The sequence below is a fragment of the Fringilla coelebs genome (genome assembly GCF_963513975.1).
Source record: "Fringilla coelebs genome assembly, chromosome: 7".
Taxonomy (NCBI): Eukaryota; Metazoa; Chordata; class Aves; order Passeriformes; family Fringillidae; genus Fringilla; species Fringilla coelebs.
Genome location: NC_140035.1, coordinates 33,942,664 through 33,963,146, shown reverse-complemented (window position 1 = coordinate 33,963,146; position 20,483 = coordinate 33,942,664). Strand labels below are relative to the sequence as shown.

Sequence of the window (20,483 nt, the reverse complement as noted above, 5' to 3'; positions counted from 1 at the left end):
CACTTGGGCTGAAGTGATGATTTCCCCATGGCTGCCTCTTTACCTCTATTTAATCATGATTGTTGCACATTCTCCTTACACACAGCCACTGTTTTCAAGGATCCCAAAATTAGGAACAAATAAAAAAAATGGTGGCTACATGCAAACAAATCTTCACTACGGTCAAAGAATAGATGTAAATTCCAAAAGAGGTTTTCCCTTGCACCTAGGCCTAGCCAAGTATGCCTTAGAGGTTACTTCTGAGTAACTGAGTTACTTCTGGGTTTCAGCTGTCCTCCTGGGGATGCTTGGTATCACTGGACCCTGCTTCAAATCTGATTTGCACAGGACTGGGTCCATAATTAAAAGTGACATCTCACTCCTTGCTGCCTCAGACAGCTGAGCATGGTCTGTCCAAACTCTCACCTCCTTCATGAGCTGTCAGTGTGATGAAAAGCCACTGGGGTCACTCCAGGCCCTTTTTGCCATTTTCACTCACAGGACTGGCAAGGCCAAATCTAGGGAAATAATTCCCAGATAATAGCTGCACTAATCCTGCTGCACTGCACTGCTTCATGCAGCACCACCTGTAATGCACTGACAGCATGGCAGGGTGCTTGCTCTTTCCATGTGAGTGTGCACAAGGGTTTGATTTGTTTATGTGCATGGTGGGGAAGGTTGAAGTTAAAATCACACTGCAGGTATAAAGGTAATTGGTCAGACAACAACAAAAACCCCCTCAAATGTAAGTTTCCAAAATAAAAAATATGTAAGGTCACAGGAGAAACAGCAGAGGCACATGTTTGACATGTCTGTGATATTACTTGTTGTTCTCACAAGTACACTCAAAATGGCTTTCTTTTCCCAATTCAGCTCAGGCCATTTGCTTTCCTGCAGCCACATCACATATCTGAAACAACTCCTTCTCCATCCTAGAAGGCCCAGAGGCAGAAATGGAACCACTGCTGCAGCATGACAGAGCTGTACAGTCCCCAGGCCCGATCTTCTTTAGAAAAAAGTTCAATGGGACAAGGGTAAATGGGGCAGAGGGTGCTCTTCCCAGTCCCTCCTGTGCCTGCAAGGGCTGTCCCTGCCTCTACACCACAGAGGCAATTCATTTCCCTCTGTTAATTTCTGTTTACAAACTTTCATAGGTCAGAAGTCTTTCCCTCAGCACTGCACTATCCCACAGAGCCTCTCACATGTGTAAGCAGATTCATTGCATGGATCAGTGAGATTTTTCTGCTCACCTCTGAATCCCTGCACATGGTGAGGATGCAAGGCAACATGTGGTGTGTGAGAGCTGCTTCCTGAACTGCTCTCAAAGGCCTTCACCTGCCTCTGATCCCCCTTCCCATCTGTGTGTCACACCCACTTGTTCTAGCTCTTAATTTCCTCTTGGCAGAAACCAGCTCCTTGTTGCCAGTCTCTACAACAGCTCTGCAGGGGCCAAATCAAGACTCTTGTTACTCCAACTGCATCCAAAACCTCACTGCAAAGAACCCCCAGACCAACACAGAGACAGAAAGGCAGGGATGGATGCATCCAAACAGCCTGTAACCAGCAGCAGTGCCCAGGAACAGGGCAACTACCTCTGCTTCTGGTAACTGTACTCTAACAGAAAGATTTAAAGCAGTGATGGCATCACCCCTCATCCTTTTCAATTGGAAATTACTCTGTAGCACAGGTAGAACTGATGCCAGGCATGCTGGGGACTGGAAACAGCTGGCTGCAGGAAGAGCACATGTGTGCCAAGTCCCATCTGCATCACTCAATTAGCTTTCCCCTGGCTATGGCAGAGATCTGTTTCCTGATGTGGCTCACTGGACTAGCCTCAGTTCAAGTCCCAAGTGTTCTTCCCTGGCTCTTTGCCTTTGTGCCTTCAATGTAATGTAGCTGGACAGTCCATCCCCTCCCTCCAGTGCTGGCTGGGAGGTAAGACAGTTTTCTTGCAAAAGTGTGAGCAATTTGAGCAATTCTAGTGGAGTGAAAATCTGCACTGATAAGTGAATGAGGTTAAGATACTTTATATGTTCAGCCTGGAAAAGAAAAGGCTTCAGGGTGACCTAACTGCAGCCTTCCAGCACCTGAAGGGAGCCAACAAGAAAGATGGAAAGAGTCTGTTTTAAAGAGCATGGAGTGACAGTGATGTCAAATTGATTTTTGCCTTTTTTTTCTTTTATATATTATCTGTATTCTTGACATATTTATTTGTAGCTCTGTAACCTATCATAGTATTTGTAACTAGTGTTTTACCTACTCTATTAGGCAGGAAGACAAAATAAATTCCCCAGCAGCTCCAAGCTGTGGGTCCAAGGTTAGATTCTCTGCAAAGCCACAGTTGAAACTATCTCTGAGGCACATTTTCATACACAAAGTTTAGTTCCTATCTAAAAGAGGAGGGAATTCAAAGAGAGTTGAGCCAGTGGGGAATAACCTCACTACTTATGTCTCTAATTGGGGATTCTTGTCAGATATGCTAATTTGTAAAACCTATTAAAAAATTGTATACATGTTATGCTGTGTGTGCATCTTTGGTATTTTCCCCCTGGTGAATTGTGCACCTAAGGATCCTTACAAAGGTAACCCCTTTTATCACCTCTGTCTGGCTCGTGATTTTAGGACCAGCATCTACAGGATGAGGGGGAACAGGTTCATACAGAGAGAGGATTTAGATTAGCTATTATGAAAAAATTCTTCCCTGTGAAGGTGGGGAGGCCCTGGCATTGTTGCCCAGAGAAGCTGTGGCTGCCCCTGGATCCCTGGAAGTGTCCAAGACCAGGCTGCACAGGGCTTGGAGCAGCCTGGTGTAGTGGAAGGTGTCCCTGCCAAGGCAGGGGGTGAGAACTAGATGATCTTTAAGGACCCTTCCAACCCAAACCAATCTGTGATTCTATGATACCACCCACAATCTGATTTGAATTGCAAGAATCCATTTCCAAGGGAGACAGCATTGCTTGAGTCTGATACAAATGCAAGGCTGGATACTGTGCAAGGGCTCTCTGTAGCAGGCTGTCTGTGCTTCCTGGGCACCACAAGGATGAAAAACTCTGTAGGGTGGTACCACCTACTGCCCATTGCTTGTACAATCACCTGCCACCCATGGCAGAGAACAGGAAAGCAAAGCAGATTGCTCTGCCCCCCCTTGCAGAGAAAGGGAAAGCAGCCTCAGGGATATAGGAGGGTTCAGGAAGATCAGCCTCTCTGGAGTGATGCTGCACTTATAGCAGCTAAGGATGCAGCTCTGGGAACTCGTTCCAGAGCTTGCCACTCCAACAGTGACAAACTCATTGTGGATATGTTGGCTTTTTCCCCTCAGGAGCTGCACAAACATGTTTAAAAGGCCAGATAGAAATGCCATGTGACATAGGTGTTAGAGGACAAAAATTTCTGCAGCCAAACAAGAGATTCCTGCAAATCATCAAGTTACTCCTTTTCTTCCCCCTCTCTCTCCACATTTATTTTTGTTTGGCTCCAGATGCCGCTTGTTTTGGGTGCAAGGGAGAGCAAGAGCTGCTCAGTTAAAAGCAGAAATGTGGCAGGTGAAGCGAGGAGTGGCTCAGAGCTCGCTGCCTCCGCTGCGCTCCCAGTGCCATCGTGTGGTGACACGAGTGAGCACAACGGGTACCAGAGGCACAAAAGCCAACACTCAGCCAATAACTCAGCAAGGAGGCTCTCTCAGCCTCGTAAAACATGAAGGGAAAGCTCAAGTCAGCAAGAGTCTGAGCTGAAATATAGCCCACTCCTTTAATTTACTGCTATCTTTCCTGTTGGATTTTATATGGTCATTTTTCTTGAAGGAAAAAGATTTATATTTAAATAGGTTTGGAACCATAGATGTTTGAAAGCATGGTACAAAAGCAATACTCACAGATGCTGCACGATTACAGCAAAGCAGAAAAGCTTAAAAATCAATATTCCAGGCTGGAAATAAAATGCATTGTATGTGACCCTCAGGTGCAGTAAGTCAGGACAAGTTCAGCGTGGAGTTTGAAAGGTAACTCTGTCCTAGGTATGCATGCCATCCACATTCCCAGTCTTTAGTCTCAGAGATACTGAAGATTTTCCATAATAAACCATAATTTCCACAATCCAAGGAGCTATTTTACCAAAAAGAGTGTGCTCCAAAATTCCTGCTGAGACAGTGAACTGGGTTTTAAGACAACACCATTTATTCCAAGCACCTGAATAAACTTCTCAGCATTGACTGCACCTGTGCTTACCATAGTTTTCAATTCCCAGAAGAATTGTTGTGTCCTAGGACAAGGCTTTTTTACCTGTTCTCTTCCTTGAGGATCTTCTCCATGTTGGCAATGCTGCGCATCTTGTACAGGAACCACTTGTCAATGGCTGTGAGCTGGTGAATGACATCCACGGGGACTTCATCCTCCAAGGCCTGCCAAAAACAGGACAGCACCAACACACTGCACAAATACACATCTAGTCTGCAAACATCTAGTATAAATCATAAAGAAAAAAAGTTTTGTAGATCAAGCTGTACAAGTCAAATGTTCATCTACCTCCTGACCCTGTCTCCTGCAGCAACAGAAACTGTGCCCCATGAGGAGTGCAGGCAGGCCCCAGCCACTTCTCCCTGTTCCAAAAGCTGGCTTCTGTTTCAGTGAGAGAGGTAATTAGCTTTTCACAGAGCCAGCAGCCAGACAAGCTGATGGCAACTAGGCTGGGTGGCCACTGAGAACATGCTCAGCTGACTACAGGGAGCCACATTCGGGCTGCAGTCACCAATCCTCCATCTGCACCCCTTACCACTCAAGTTGCCTAAATCTCAGGCTCACTGCCAGCACCCTAACTGCAAATATAAAACAGGAAGCTCTGGATTCTCAGATGTGAAGGAACATTTTGCTTTGGAGCATAAATCTTGATAAAGCCTTGAAATACAGGGCTGAATGAGAGCATGTGGCCTTGCATTACCTCTGAAGCGAGGCAAAGTCAGGTCTGGGGTGATGTTGCAGTTACAAGCACAGCTCTAGCTTCTCTCACTCTACCTCAAGATAATGCCAAGACCATTCAAATTTCCCTTCTTTCTTGCTGGGGTTATTGATGGGCTTTTATAAAATCAATTATTTACAGCTAAATAATTTGAGGTAAAAAAGAACCCCACAGAGATATTATTCATAAGACAATGGGTTAAAAAACACAGTAATATTAAAAAACCCCAACCCCTCAGAGAGCCCTAAATATGATGTATTTTCTATCAATGCAATTTCTTGGGTCTCACCAGTGGTGTACAGTTACAACTCTCCTGACAAAGCAACTATAATCAACCATAATGATAATGCCAGCACGGCATCTTTGCTGAGCTAATCAGGCTCATTAATTTCTTACCATGCTTAATTGTTTTCTTGTAGGGCAGCATCCCTGGAACAAAGCCAGAGCAATGCCATTGAAGAAAATTCCAGAATTAATCCAGGAATGAGTTTGGTCCACTGCAGCCGAGCATTATTCCCTCAAGTTACAAAATTTGGGCACCAATGTTGGTGCCATCACCATGGCCTTCAGCAATGGGGAGATCTTCTGCCAGCTCAGAGAAATGGGTCACTTAGGGGATTTAAGGGATGGGTGGCATCTCCCTGCAAAATACTGACACCACCTTCTGCCTTTCCTAAAGAATTCCCAGTCAGCTCTTGTAATTATCTGCTTGCTCTGAGAGGTAGCAACTGCTCACTGGAATTTCCTGTGTGCTCACAAGCAGTGGTGAAAACATCTAACACATGTTTTGCTCCTTTAGAGTACCCAGGCACATACCAAGTCTTCAGTACACTATTGGTATGAGGCAAGTGGTTAGGGGTCCTTCCCATCCTGATTCTTTAGTGCTTGAGGTCACACTGCCACATTAGTGGGATGTGATCAGGTCTTTTTTTCCTTTCAGGTCCATCTATTTTTACAAAACACATGCAGACTTGTACATCTTCAGGATCTCCAATTCAGTCAATACTGCCTGCGCCTCACATACACACACAGGCAGCATGACCCTACACTCTTAAGCTGGTTAGGACACTTTATTTAAAAAATCCCAAGGATCTTCAAAGGAAACTGAAAAAAATGTATCCCTTCCACTCATTCATCAGAGGAGGAGCAGAGAAAAATCAACCATCTTCATCCCTCCTGCATAAATCTGGAGACTGGGAGAGAAGAGTGAGTTTGCATACATTTCTTGCTCCCTATCACCACAGTCCAGAGGCAAATCAGGTTTCCAGGCAACTGTGTAGAATTTGCTCAGGGAGGCCCTGGACTCCAATGGCTTTCCTCTCTTCAAACCTACATGAAGGAGTACAGCCAAAACACACCATGGAAGCAGGAGGAGAGAGACAGTGTGACTTTAGAGCCCTGCTCAACTTCCAGAGCATCCCATCCAATAGGGACTGGGGTTTACAGGAGTGCCTTCACACCAAGAGCCACGGAGCAAGCCTGCCCTCCAGGCCAAGCAATGAAGGGCAGCTCAGCTGCCTATGCTTTCTCTAGGGACAGCACCTTTGTGGCTTCAGTTCCATCCTGGCTCCTCACCAAAGAAAGTATTTAGCTGCCTGTGACCTGCAACACAAGTGCAAACTGCACATCTGTAGTGTGGACAGTTTGGAGACCAGGGGCTAGTGTGAAACAGAGCATGCACCAATTCCACAGCCTAAGCCTTCTGAGGCCACTTGTACATAAACTTAAGAGCAGCAGAAAACACCTGACACAACCTGAACATCCCTGCTCATCAGGCTGTTCCATCCTTGCAGCAATCCCACTCTAGCCAAGGAACAAGTCTCATCTATGTCAGCCTCTCTCCTGTGCCTTCTTTAACATGACAACAGGGAGCCCCATTACAACAGCAATAGCTCTGAATGGCAGCTGAACTCCCTCTCCTTGCACCTGAACACTTGCTGTTGTCATCATCCAACAGGCAAAGGAGAGAGAAAAAGTAAAAAAAGTACAAAGCCTCGGAGGGCTGACTAGTGGGGAGGAGAGGAGAAAACATATAAAATATAACAAAGGTTCATCCTGTTTCAAATGGAGCTGATGGCTAATGGGGACTTACTGTTGGTTTTTAAAGGTCAACAAGCTGAGAAGGGATTTCCATGCAGACAGCCCCAGGTACCAGAAGCACCTCTTACTTGTACTGCTTGCCTCACTTATTAATGGGGAGGAATTTGTGTTGGGCAGAAGCAACTCTTTATAAGGCAGGACTAAAGAGTTTTTCTTGCTTTTTCCAACAGATCCCAGTGAAAATACCAGCAGCTGGGAACACCCATTGTTCAGTGGGACCCAAGCTCACCTTCATCTCCCCAGATGCCCTGTGTTAACATGGGTCTAATTTTAATCTTTCATAAACTCTCTCTGAACCACTCAGAGACTCAAGAAGTAAGATTTTTCTCTCAGTCACAAGAAAAAGGCTGTAATAAAGAGCAAACACAGCTGCTGAAGGATGAAGACATGCACTTCCCAGCTTGAAAAACAAGAGGGAACAGCTGGACAAGCCACACATTTATAAAACACTTTCTGATTTTTCTTCAGGCCATTTATAAGAGGAACAGCTAGTGAAAACCTTTTAACTAACACAGCACTGGCTCAGCTCCTCACTCATGTGGAGGTGTAATGAGATGTACCTACTCATGAGCACAAAGGGCTTAAAGACTCCACCACACAAAGTTGGGGGCACAAAAAAGTAATTGGGCATTCCCTGCCAGGAAGGTTTGCAATCTTAAAAAAAGCAAGCCATCCAAGTAAGCAGGAGGTGAAAAAGACAGCTGTGCCCTCCTCTTCATAGAGGGTATGGACAGATGGACATGTTACCTGCAGCAAAACCAAAGTGTGAAATTGCACCTGCCTTCTAAAGTAACTAACCCCACATTTACCACATGATATACACAGGCAAACACTGAGAAGATGGAGGAAGAAATAAATTTGCAGCCAAGTCTCCTCACAACAACATTCCCTGTTACACAGGCACCTTCAAGGCTGAAGTGATTTGACCAGTATGACAGAAGAGGGGTTCAAAAGAATGCTACAGGAAGCTAAGCTGGTTTTGGAGAACAGGGGATTTCTTGTCTGTGAAATTTAACATGGAGTTGTGTAGTTCTTTTAGTTTCAAACCCATACCAACATAACCACTGCAAGTAGACACAGCTATCACACTGCAGTTTGCCATTCTTTATCATCCTTGGTTTCAGTTCTCAAAAGGATCTTTATTTATTCCTTGGTAATCTGCAAAAGTGACCCATTTTGACTGGCACTTACACTGATATAAATCAGGGCTGAACACTAGCCAATGTTTACAGACAAATTTAATCTCATAGGAGAGGAAAGTAATCCAGGTGTCCAGCACCACCCAGCTTCAAACTAAAGTAACAGGACACCAGAATGCACCTGATGCTGAATGCAGTGAGCACAGGCTAAGATTGCACCATCAAAAGGCAAACACATTCCCTGACCATGGGTGTGTGTTCTATCACCATCTGCTAGAGGTGGGGCAGTTCTCTTCTGTTCTCTGGGCAGTTTTCTTCATCTCTCCCACAACCCATCCTCCCTCCAGGAGATCTCTGCTGTTCATGGCCACTGAGTGTCCCTGCATGGCTGATCAAATTCCATCATCCCATGGGGAGATGCTCTGCCCAGGGGAGGAGCCAAGCATTCCTACCTGGATACAATCTGACATTTGGAACAGCACAGGCAGAGACTTTCCCACTGCATTCCCAGAGGAGCAGCTTTCTCCTGCCCTGCATTCCCAGAGGAGCAGCTTTCTCCTGCCCTGCATTCCCAGAGGAAGACCAGGCCCATCTCCAGCAGCCCTGGCCCTTCAGAGGAAAACTCCCCCCTTGTGCAGGATCCTGCTCCAGCAGAACCACAGCTGGCACTGCAGGAGGGCTGAGCCACCATGGGATGGGACTGTGCCCCCACCCTGACACACAGGGGGTCAGCTCCTGTTCTGACTCTGGCAGTGTCTGTTTTCCTTTTTGTACTACCACATTTGTATTTTTAATTTTCTTAGTAAAGAACTGATATTCCTATTCCCATATCTTTGCGTGAGAGCCTCTTCATTTCAAAATTATCACAATTTTGAAGGAAGGGGTTTACATTTTTCATTTCAAGGGAGGCTCCTGCATTCCTTAGCAGACACCTGTCTGTTCAAACCAAGACAGTAGGTCCAGGTCTTTCTATCTTTTGTTACCTTGGCTATTGCATATATCCGAGTGCTGGATGGCTCAGAGAGCTCCTTCTGGAGATCCACAATGTCTGGCCAGGCTTTATTCATAGGCAGCTGTGAAACAAAGCCATCCACTGAGGGGTGGCACATCCTCAGGGCCTTTTGGAAGCTCTCCTCAAACGTGCGGCCGATAGCCATGACCTGGAAAGGGAGAGCACATCCACGTGAGCCACGGTGAGCCAAGCCTGGCTGTGCCCTGAGCAACAGGGTGGGGAGAATTCCAGCCACAAAGACAAGCACACACAGAGATGGTCGCCTTGGGACTCCTCCCTAAAACAGTCCTGCTGACTGAGCCTTGGTAGCCCCACTTCTCACTGATACCATGAGCAGAGTCAGATCTAGGAGTTCCAGACAAGTGACTGGTTGTTGTTTTGGTTTTTTTTTTTGTTTTGGTGGCCTGCACTTTAGGTTTCCATTTCTCTGTCTGTAACACACAGGAGAATGCTGCTCTCCTCTGTAAACTGCTTTAAGGGAAGCACTCTGGTAGAGGGAAACATTATGCAGCAGCATGGGTATAGTAATATAAAAGAATAGTTCTGTTTAACAGCCTGTTAGAGATAGAAATTCACAGTGTGAATTTTAAGGTTCAGGAGAAACCTTCTCCTGCTTCCTTTAAATTACATTTAACAGTAACTCTCCCCTGTGAGAGTTCTTTTAAATGATTACTCCTCCTTGGCGTAGCAGCACTGAAGGGGTTTCCCTCCTTCAGTCTTGACACCATATCTAATAAGAAAACAAGCCTTTCTGTCTAGAAATCTGTGAGGGAACAGAGCTCTTTCTCAAACTTTTACATTTTTATTTCCCAGTGCAGTGAGACCTTAACAGCATAAAAATCTTCTCAAACACAATGCTGAAAAATGTCAAAAGAAAAAATAACATGGCTTTCTCTTTTCTCACAGCTCCAGGCCCACTGCCCAGCACAACAGAGCTCAGAAAAAGCCAGGCCAGACTGTTCAATTAATAAAAATGCAGTAGGTGCTGCAATCTGGCTTCAAGTTCAGGCCTGGGGAGATGACTGCTCCATACTAATAGAGACACAGCAGCAAGAAACTCTTTGCTTCAAAGCCTCCATCTCCTACCCACAGGTCCTGCAGATTAACATTCTTGCTCAGTTCCCCCACCAGCTGCAAACAGCATCCCTTGGGCTTCTCCATCCCTGCTTCAGAGCACTGACTCTCCCTGTATTTCTGTCCTGCCTGGAAAAGGACACAGGTTCAGGCATTTCTGTGACAAATGAACACCTGAAGGACTCAACATCTCCTTCTGCAAATGTGTGCAGCCAGGAAGTTCCTACAGCTGATGGTGCAACTCTATTTAGGAACTCCAGTTCTACAGAACAGTTCCAAAACCCCTAAGCAGAGAGGGTTGATATCAGGAAGCATCATCTCACTGAAAACAAAAAAAACACCTCATTACCATTAAAAGCCAAACCTGCCAATGGAAGATCAAATTCTAATTAATCTTTCCAGTTCTGATGAAGGCTTCTTGTTCAATGACAACAATGATATTAGGAACATCTTGCATGTCAAAATAATTTAATAAAATAACTATTTGAAAAGACAACTGAAAAAATACAATGATTTTTTCTTGGCAGATGATACGTAATCAACTAATTAAGTGGGTAATACAATGATTTTGTCTCATTTTCCCCTTCTTAAAACATGGTCTGAAAATACTGTTACTGTCCAGACATCTTAAAATCTGATGTAAGAGACTTCATCTCTAAAAGAAGGCAAAACTTGAGAGCAAGATGACCATTTGTGTTTGGATTTCCAGGGAAGAAATAGGCTGAAATCTGACATATCACAGAGGACAAATAATTCAGAAAGAACTGAAAGCTCTGGCTCATGGGCACCACTGAAAATCTTAACACACTACTATTTGTGAAACTGTACTGTAATTAACCACCACTACAGAACCTCAAACTAAAAAAATAACTCTGAGAGCCCTGGAGTGAGTGTAAGGAATGAAGTCAACTCCAGGTGATCCATAGTGATCTCTTCCTTTAGGAGTCAAACCATACTGTGATATCCAACATTACACAGGCCTAATTTCCATTAATTATAGTACTGGGTAAAAATCATTTGAGCTTAATATACATCCTCCAATTCATTAGGTCCTTGAAGACAGACACACTGAGGGTTTCCAAGAATGAGAAATGGCTTTCCCAAGTGGTGGAATGGAAGGTGAGAATGTGGCACTTGCCTCTCCCACACTCTTCATGGAGCTCCCAATGCGGTTGGAAGTGTGCTGGAAACGGTCCAGGTCCCAGCGGGGTATCTTGGTCACAATGTAATCCAGGCTGGGCTCGAAGCAAGCAGAGGTTTTTCCTGTCACCACATTCTTGATTTCTGGCAAGGGAATCCCCAAGGCAATTTTGGCAGCAATGAATGCTAATGGATACCTGTCAGAGAGGAGAAACAGAGAACAGCAGAGTGGAAAGAACTTTGCATTTGCAAATCCCTGGAGTGGATCCAGTTAAACAGATGTGAGGTGATCATCCCTCCTCAATGCAAGGGAAGGCTCCTGTGCTCAAGCACAGCAGGACCCACCCAGCCTCCTACCTCAAACACATTGCAGAGCTACCTGCCTAGATCTGGGACTTGCTTTTTTATCCACCATGCCACCCCTTTTACTAGCTGTCACGTCCACTGTGAGCCCACTCTAACAGATGTTTAGCTGCAAGTCTGTCATCGAAAAAGAAAACAATCAAACACCCACTGTCCAACAACATGGCTTATCTCCAGCCTGCTATGGGTCTTAAATAACCATAAGAGTTGTTGAGAACTGCAAATTAGAGATTAATTTGTGCCTCTCAACAGCATCTGCAAAGTGCAATTAAGAAGCCAATTTTTAAACAGCCTGCTTTGACCATCCTTATCTTGATTAGTTTATGATTAGCCAACAAAACAAAGGCAGCTAGCAATGCCATTTGCATCAATCTGACAGACAGCTCATTAATAACTCTGCCCTCTGGGTCCCAGAGATGATTTGCAGCCAACATATGGATGCAGTGGATGTGCTTTGCAAGGATTAGGCTCCCACACACTTGCCTCCTGGGAGCTTCTCCATTTGCAGTAACAGCATCAGCAGGCTGGAATGACCTGGAGGGCTCGCTAACCCCACCCTCCATCTCCCAGCAGGACCAGCTCTCCAAGGGTCAAACCTAACAGATGCTGACAAGAGCTGTTCTTAGAAGCTTCCCATGCAGAAATCTGTACCTTACTGACCTGACTGCTCCAGAATTCTCTCTAACAGCCAACTTCAGTCTTCCTTGATGAGAATGCGGGCTACAACTCCACGTTTCAACTACATGGAAGGCAGATGCTGCAGCTCTTTTTCCTTGTAGCTGTCACCTACTCACTTAAATAATACATTAATCCAAATTCCTTCCTCTCTCTTTCTGTTCTACTCTCCTCAATTTTTCTGTTTATTCATTTGTTTGTTCTGGAACGCTTTGGATTTTTTAAAATAATCTTACCCTGTGGCCTTGGAGGCCAAAGCTGAACTTCTAGAGAGCCTGGCATTAACTTCAATGATGTAGTACTCCAGGGAAGTTGGATGCAGAGCAAACTGGATGTTACACTCTCCCACAATGCCCAAATGTCGGACAACTTTGATGGCACGATCCCTCAGCATCTGAAACTCCTCATTATTGAGCGTCTGGCTGGGAGCCACCACAACAGAATCTCCTGTTTGTCACAAGGTAGCAGAGAAGGAAAGTGAGAAGAAATTGTGGCCACACAAGTCACTGTCTCTGCTAACCCACTATGACAATAACATTACCAGAGATTACCACTTGTGCATGCACAGCTGATGAAAAGCACAGAGAGTCAGAAGCCCAGAGTTGGAGACAAGCTAGGGAATCTTATGCAAAACACAACCACAGGTGTAGGTTTAGTCTGTTTCAAGCCCTATCTGGCTGTATTCAGGACCTGAACAGTATTTTTCCAGCCCACTTTATCAATCACAAAGCTCTGTCAATAACACCAGGCAGAGCAGTACTGCATGTAAAAAGCCACTGAGCCAGCCTTTGCCCAAGCCTACCTGTGTGGACTCCCATAGCATCAATGTTTTCCATGTTGCAGACAGCAATACAGTTATCAGCAGCATCTCTCACAACTTCATACTCTATCTCCTTCCAGCCAACAACTGACTTTTCCACCAAAATTTGGTTAGTCATTGCAAATGCCTGGGAATAGGTTAGGGAAAATAAACACCAAAAAAACCCCACAACACTCCCCCAAAAACCTGCATCAAACCCCTTATAAGACCATATTGCACATTGAAGACTTATCTCCAGACATCCCAGACCAAATGAAAGATGAAAATAAGTTCAAAACATTGATAACAAACACTTTCTATTTCTCTCTTTCTTTCTTAAAAATTGCTTTACTCATATTTGAAAGACACATTTGAGAATATGTATGTGATATGATGGGGAAAGAAAGGGTTGGGCATGTCTGTTGGCAGCAGTATATAAATAACAAATAGGAATTTAAGAATATTTAAGGCTTCAATCATGCAACAGACACGCTTTTATGTGGGCAGCCCCAAGGATTTCAATAGGAGAACACTGTAAAAAGCAAAATGACTGAGTGATGGGAGTGTAGGTGCCAGCAAACAGAATGTAATTAATAGCATTAATAATGCTGCTTGTCATTGGCATACTAACCAGAGGCAAGGGTCATGATTTATTCTTAAACTAATCTTGAAAGTATTCCTCAGCACATGAGGCAAAAATGAAAAATACAGTTTGTTGGTAAATGAGCATAATCTAAGGGAATACATGGCTTTAATATTAGCAGATAGAAAACATTAATCAATACTTGCTTAAAACCCTAGAAAGTGATGGGCACATTATCAATCCATCCTTTAGCAAAGCTTCTTCTTATAATGCTGCCCATGAATTGGCTCTTCAGTCTGCTCCCATCTGTCATTAACTCAAGCTGTTACTTAAACCCTGCCCTTAGCTCAGTTGCCAAAATCACACAGAAAAAAAGAAAAAAGGTTAGAGAAATGGCACTTCACACTGGCTTAAGCAGGCATTGACCTGGTGGGGATGTAGCAGGAACACATAACCACTCCTGCAAAGCAGCCCTGGATGCTCCTGCATCCTTCTCTCACTCAATGAGCAGACTCAGAAGACACAACCTCAAGGCCAGGTTAGCTGATCTAGCTGTGCTATCCAACACCCAGTGTTCAGTTATCTGAGTTATAAACAGTTCAATCCAATGCCTGAAAATCCAGTTCACTGAATTACTACAAATCATGACTGCTGGGCTCTGGAAATGAGCATCCAAATTTTACTTAATTCAACAAGACCCAAATTGGTTTTCACTGTAAATTTTGAAATATCAATATTGAACTGGGAGGTGGTGTAAAGTCTCTGAGGGACAGGAGGCCTTGCAGAGAGATCCAGATCAATTTTAGCATTAAGCCATGATTAATGGGATGACATTTAACAAGTAGAAATGCCAGACTTCAAACTTAGAATGAAGCACCACCTGGCAGAAGCACTAAGTGGGAACAGCCCTGCAGACAGGAATCTGAGGGTCCTGGAAGGCAGCAGTCTTACTTAAAAATAGAAAAAAACCACAAACACAATGTGGTGATCAAAATCAGGTTTTCCTGCTGAAAAAGGTTTTGATATAAACCTGTCAGACAGCTGCACTCTCAGGGTTTATGGGTGAATTTGTGCTTCCTCTAAACACAGTCCACAAGTGAGCCTGAGTGAGTGACACTTTTCCAACCTCACCATGGATCTGTAAGGTGGAATTCCTGCCCCTCCTGCCTCCCCAGATTGTGCCAGTCCTGTCCCCTGAGCACCCCACAGCTGACACTACCCAAGGAGTGTTTGTTCAGCAGTGAGCACACCAGACCCAAGTCTGTTTGCATGACAGCAGAGGTGGGGAGCACAAAAGTCATTTGCACATACACCTTTAAGTGACATCTGCAGTATTTCTTTCTAGAGATAAGTGAAAGATTAAGAAGCTCGGCAAACCAGGGAAAGACAAACCCAAGAATTCTAGAGACCCATAGGGATAGAGTTTTATTTCCTAAAATTCTGCATTTTTGACAAGGAAAAAAGATTTTGATTTGTTTTCCCCAATTATCTGTTTACTTTTCACAGCAATGTTTAAACAATCCTGGATTTTCTATAGAAAAAGAGCTGTCTTCATAGCCAGAGACAGCTGGTAGTTGTCAAATTATGAAGTGTCATCTTGTTAAATGACCTAGGAGAATTACCATCTTTTGACAAAAACACAGAAGAGGCCCAAGCCTCCCAGCCTTCTGTCCCTAAGACCACGTTATCACTCAGCATTTCAAATGTTTCCACTTCCTTGACACTGTTCATAATTGTTTACTCTTGAAAGTAGGTGAATCTAGACCAAGGTATTTCCTTTCAAACCAAAACTGCTGAAAAACTTGCTCAAATTATGTCTTGTCATGAATTCTAAAGATCTGTCATTGAGCCATTTTCATTATCTGTCAGCAGGAATAATGAAAAGAGGGCAGTTCCTAACCAGGGCAACATTTTACAGATAAGATGAAATGAAAGGTATGTTCAATTCCAGTGTCTATGACATTAGAATAATATTTAAGAAAATCAGATGTTCAGATATTCCCCAAGTTTACAGCTCCAGACACACCTTTGTACCAAGGTCCAGCAAACTTTCCTTATCAGGACAAATTCCAGACCCCAGCCCACCAAGGGCATAGGCAGAACGTATCATGACAGGATAGCAAATCTTTTCAGCTGCCTTCAGAGCATCTTCAACCTTAAAGGAAAGGGGAATACATTTCAGAAATAGATAGCAATTCAGATAAATAAAGTCTTCAACTCTGGTTACAAGGTTAACTGGAAATCCCATCACTAAGACACTAAACTATCTGAAGATAAAATTAAAATAATAGAAGTTCATTTCATAATATTCCCCTTTTCTGCCAAATAGCAGCAAACTGGAACACGCAGTCAAGGAGGTGATTTCTGTCCTTAGCTGTATGTGGACTTCCTTGCTGAGCTGCCATGGACAATGTCCTTACATGATCTGTCTTCAGAGACTTCAGGATGAAATAACCCCTCCTAAAGATATCCCAGTTGAAGACCTGTTTGGTTTCCTCCAAACTTGAACAGACCTTTCCACCAAACCAAATTTTATGTTTTCATACTCCCATCCTCAAGAAAGATTTCAATCATGCTGATTTTGGGGACCTCCAATCCTAACTCTAAATGTCTTGTATATGATTTAAGAAAAGTACCCTTGACATGCCACATACTTTTGTGCTGCAGCAGAGAAGTCACCCCAATATAATTTGCTTTTCTTGCCAATTGGTAACTTAGGTTAGGTTTTTGCAGTGCTTAACTGCATTTTCACTCATTTTAAATCATGGTGAGCCAGGATTAATCCCCAAGGAGTGCTGTACACACTACAGCATCCACAGCTGCATTCAGCTTTAATTCTACAACATGAGAAATATTTCTACCAAGTCAAATGGGCAGCAGTAATAGCAATGACATCTTCAAATTGATCTGATTTACCGATTCCACTGCAAGGCTGGGAGCAATCTTTTCATTTAGCTCAGTTAGTTTATCAGAAAAAAGCTTTCTATCCTCTGTAGCCATGATGGATTCTACTGAGGTACCAAGGACCTTCACACCATACTGCTGCAGTACCCCTTGCTTGAAGAGTTCCACTCCTGCAGAGGAAACCAGGACACAGCTCTGAGGATTGATAGTAGATAAAGAATCGTAGAATTAAAGGAAGACAGAATGGTTTGGGTTGGAAGAAACCATAAAACTCATCTCATTCCAACCTCCTGCCATGGGCAGGGACACCTTCCACTACCCCAGGTTGCTCCAGGCCCCATCCAGCCTGGCTCTGGATACTTCCAGGGATCCAAAGGGTAGCCACAGCTTCTCTGGGCACCTCGTGTCAGGACCTCACCACCCTCACACAGAAGAATTTAGAAAATTGAGAACAAAGATAGTATTCAAAAGATATCTGATTAGCTGAAAACTTGTTTGGCCTCATCCACAACTAATTTTATTTTTTTTTCAGAACTCATAACCATAACATGAAATTTTCCATCCTCATATCTATGAAACCTGGGATAATACTACAGTTACCAGCTGGCCACCACCTGCACCACAGATGAATATTGGTGCAAGAAGCTAAATGAAGGTAACTTTTCCTTTTGATCTCTGCCTCAAGGTGGTCACAATATCCTAAATCTAACTATGATTACTAAGATTTAAGATGAAAAGCAGGACATATGAATTATTTTCAAGTACCAAACCCAGCAATTAAATGTTAAGTTCACATCTTAGGAATGACTTACACCCCCATGGTTGGAATCTCTGCCTCTGTCCCTCAGTAGCCTGGCCAATGTGTGAGATTTGGATGTCTGCAGAAATAAAATCTGCAGAACATGTGGTACAATCACAAAATCACCCAGGTTGGAAAAGACCTCTAAGATCAATAACCTATCACCACTATGTACACCATTAAATCATGTCCCCAAGTGCCACAACCACACACCTTTTGAGCACTTCCAGACTGTTTCAATGCCTGACCATCCTTTCAGTGAAGAAATTTCTCCTAATACCCAACCTAAACCTCTCCTGGTGCAACTGGAGGTCATTTCCTCTGGTCCTGTGCCCTATTACTGTACTTGTTATCTGGTAAAAATCATGATTTGGCCTGCATGGAGTGCCAAGGCACCTGTACCACACTCACCACAGTTGAGAGCAGTCTGGCCACCCATGCCCAGGATTAATCCATCAGGATGCTCTGCCTTGATGACCTCAATGACAAACTGAGGAGTGATGGGGAGGAAGTAGACAGCATCAGCCTGCTTTAAGCCAGTCTCATTGGTCTGCACTGAAGCAATATTGGGATTCATGAGGACAATTTTCACATTTTCTTCCTGAAAAATAAAAATCTGTGTTAAAAATAGGCACATGTGGGGAAAAAAGCAACAGAAGCAAGAAGAGATGGGATTCATCAAGCAGTTTACCAACAGCAGAATTTTAAAAATTATGTACTGTCCTATAGGAGACCTCTGGTCTGAAGGCTGAGCCAATGCCAATTCTTTACTTTTGTGCCTGTGAGTCTTGAGGGAATGGAGATTCCCACATGACTCAGAAACTGGATTGAACTTGTTTAACACATTTAGGAGTTATATAGGAGAGACAGTACAGACTGCAGCATACTCACTCATGTCTGTCTGCCTTTGGAAGTCAGATTAAAGGTGAAAAAGCAAAAAATTTAATCAAAAGCTAATATTTTTTTGCCAAACAGTAGGTGTTTGAAGTTCTCAGATTTTTGTACCAACTAGTAATAGTAACAACACCACATTTTTTTATTTGACTTTCCATAGAAATACCTTATTGTACTGGTATTATCAATTTAAAAATCTCATCCCATAACTTTTTTTATTTGATACTGCAGATATTAAAAGACAAACTCTGTCTTTCTATGCAAGATGAAGGTTGGCCAAAATTTTACTCTGCTCTTTCTCTGTCACAGATGAGAAACTGAGATAGAGTGATAATAGATAATAAAGTTTATCTGTTTCCTGCTATAACAGTCTTGCTGCTCTTTAGCTACAGACAGAAATGCACTAAATTTGCTCATTAATAGAAAATTCTGAGTCAGAACTGGGCAGATCAATCCTCCTCATTCTTGAAATATCAGCACCTAATGAGGAAACCAACCAAGTTTTGCTAAAAATTATGAGTGTGGCCGAACTTAAAAAAAAACCACATCAACCACATGCAGTAGACATGCAGAGAAAATTGTTCTACTGCTTTGTTGCAAAGGTGGACTGAAAAGTGCAAAGGCTGTGGCCTTATTCTTACATGAGCTCATTCTAATCTCCATCAACTTCAGATGAGGGTGAAAAACTACAAACAAACATTTGCAAAAAATGCTAGATGCAAATTACATTTCAAAAGGTAATTCTGAATATATATATGGAATTATAGATGCAAATTACATTTCAAAATGTGATTTTGAATATATATATATGGAAGTTGTCAAAAAGTTAAAAAACAACAATTCCCATTGAAAAGAGGAACAATATTTTTTAAATATTTTAAAGAAACAGACTGGAGAAAATGCTATGGAAGTGCTATTTTCCCTCAGTTCACAATAAGCATGAAAATGCCACAGGATTTTTCTGTGTTTGTTTAAAATTTGTGATTGTTTGTCTCACTGCTTTGGGGAAACAAAAAAATAACTCACCTGGAACAGTGGGATTCTCACTCAGAGCTCTCAGCGTTCAGGTGTTGGATAACATTTCCTCTCCTTTCTTTGATAACTTAAAATACTGCCTTAAAGACTGGCTGTAAATTTCTGCTGACCTTTTTTCCCTGTAAAAAGTTTAATCTTTTTTCTCTGAAGCACACACTTTCCTTAGAAATGCGTGGAACAGGGAAGGGAAAGAACATTTAAAATCTGTATGGAAAATATTTTGGATTTAGACAAATGGTCCTTAACTGGGTAGTTTTCATGGTGATGGTGAAGATCAAAACATTCTTCTGTAATAAATGTATTCAGAAATTGATGGCTACAATTCTGTTGAAACAAATGGGGGAAGGAAAAATTTATCACTTTTCAACAAGCTGGACTATCTGCACATCTCAGCTCTTTCTCCCCTGCCTATCTGGGACAAGGTATCTTAAAGATCAACTAGCAGTGATGATGAGGATAATTAATGAGAGAATGAATGCTCTCTGTGCTGAGAGACAAATTTCATTTCATCACATCATTCTGGCCCAACTGCTTGGGATGTTGGACTTTAATCCACATGTTGTTTCCTCTTGCAACCCTTTCCTTCAACTTCTTCCTTTTTTAGTTTTTTATAAACATACAAAACTCTGTGTCATGACCACCCATCCTGATGGAGACATTTGTCACAGCTTAATTAAAGCAATGGATTATTAATACTCCAGGAGGGTTCCATTTCTCTTTTTGTGTAATATCCACCTGTATTCAGCTGAGTTGGGATAATCCCCACAGAAAGTTATCCAGAAGATTTTCCAGGTGACACACAGAAGGTTTTCCAGGGGGCCACAAGCCAGTCTGTTGTTCACAGATGCTTCCAGGCCTTGCTCTTCAGGGGATGTTCTTGCCTTTGATTAATATTTTTTCAGATACAAATTTACTGACTGTGAAAGTCCCATCTCCTCAAGACTTTTTAGTCTTTAAAAGAAGCAACCATTTAACTGTCCAGGACTGAATATCAGTATCAGCACCTTCTTATAATGAATCAGCATCCAAGAGCCAAG

At 43.0% G+C, this 20,483-nt stretch overlaps 1 protein-coding gene across 1 annotated transcript in view; it reads right to left on the bottom strand.

Annotated features, from left to right (window-relative positions):
• The window catches only part of CPS1 (carbamoyl-phosphate synthase 1), a gene marked incomplete at both ends in the record, with an annotated part of 94,341 nt that overhangs the window by 45,398 nt on the left and 28,460 nt on the right, over positions 1 to 20,483 (bottom strand). Inside the window, 8 exons of the mRNA XM_084209012.1 lie at positions 4,257 to 4,375; positions 9,152 to 9,328; positions 11,393 to 11,591; positions 12,669 to 12,879; positions 13,235 to 13,379; positions 15,841 to 15,969; positions 16,731 to 16,888; positions 17,929 to 18,118. Of these exons, the coding sequence (XP_084065138.1) occupies positions 4,257 to 4,375; positions 9,152 to 9,328; positions 11,393 to 11,591; positions 12,669 to 12,879; positions 13,235 to 13,379; positions 15,841 to 15,969; positions 16,731 to 16,888; positions 17,929 to 18,118 (1,328 nt within the window). The remainder of the gene's footprint in view (positions 1 to 4,256; positions 4,376 to 9,151; positions 9,329 to 11,392; positions 11,592 to 12,668; positions 12,880 to 13,234; positions 13,380 to 15,840; positions 15,970 to 16,730; positions 16,889 to 17,928; positions 18,119 to 20,483) is intronic.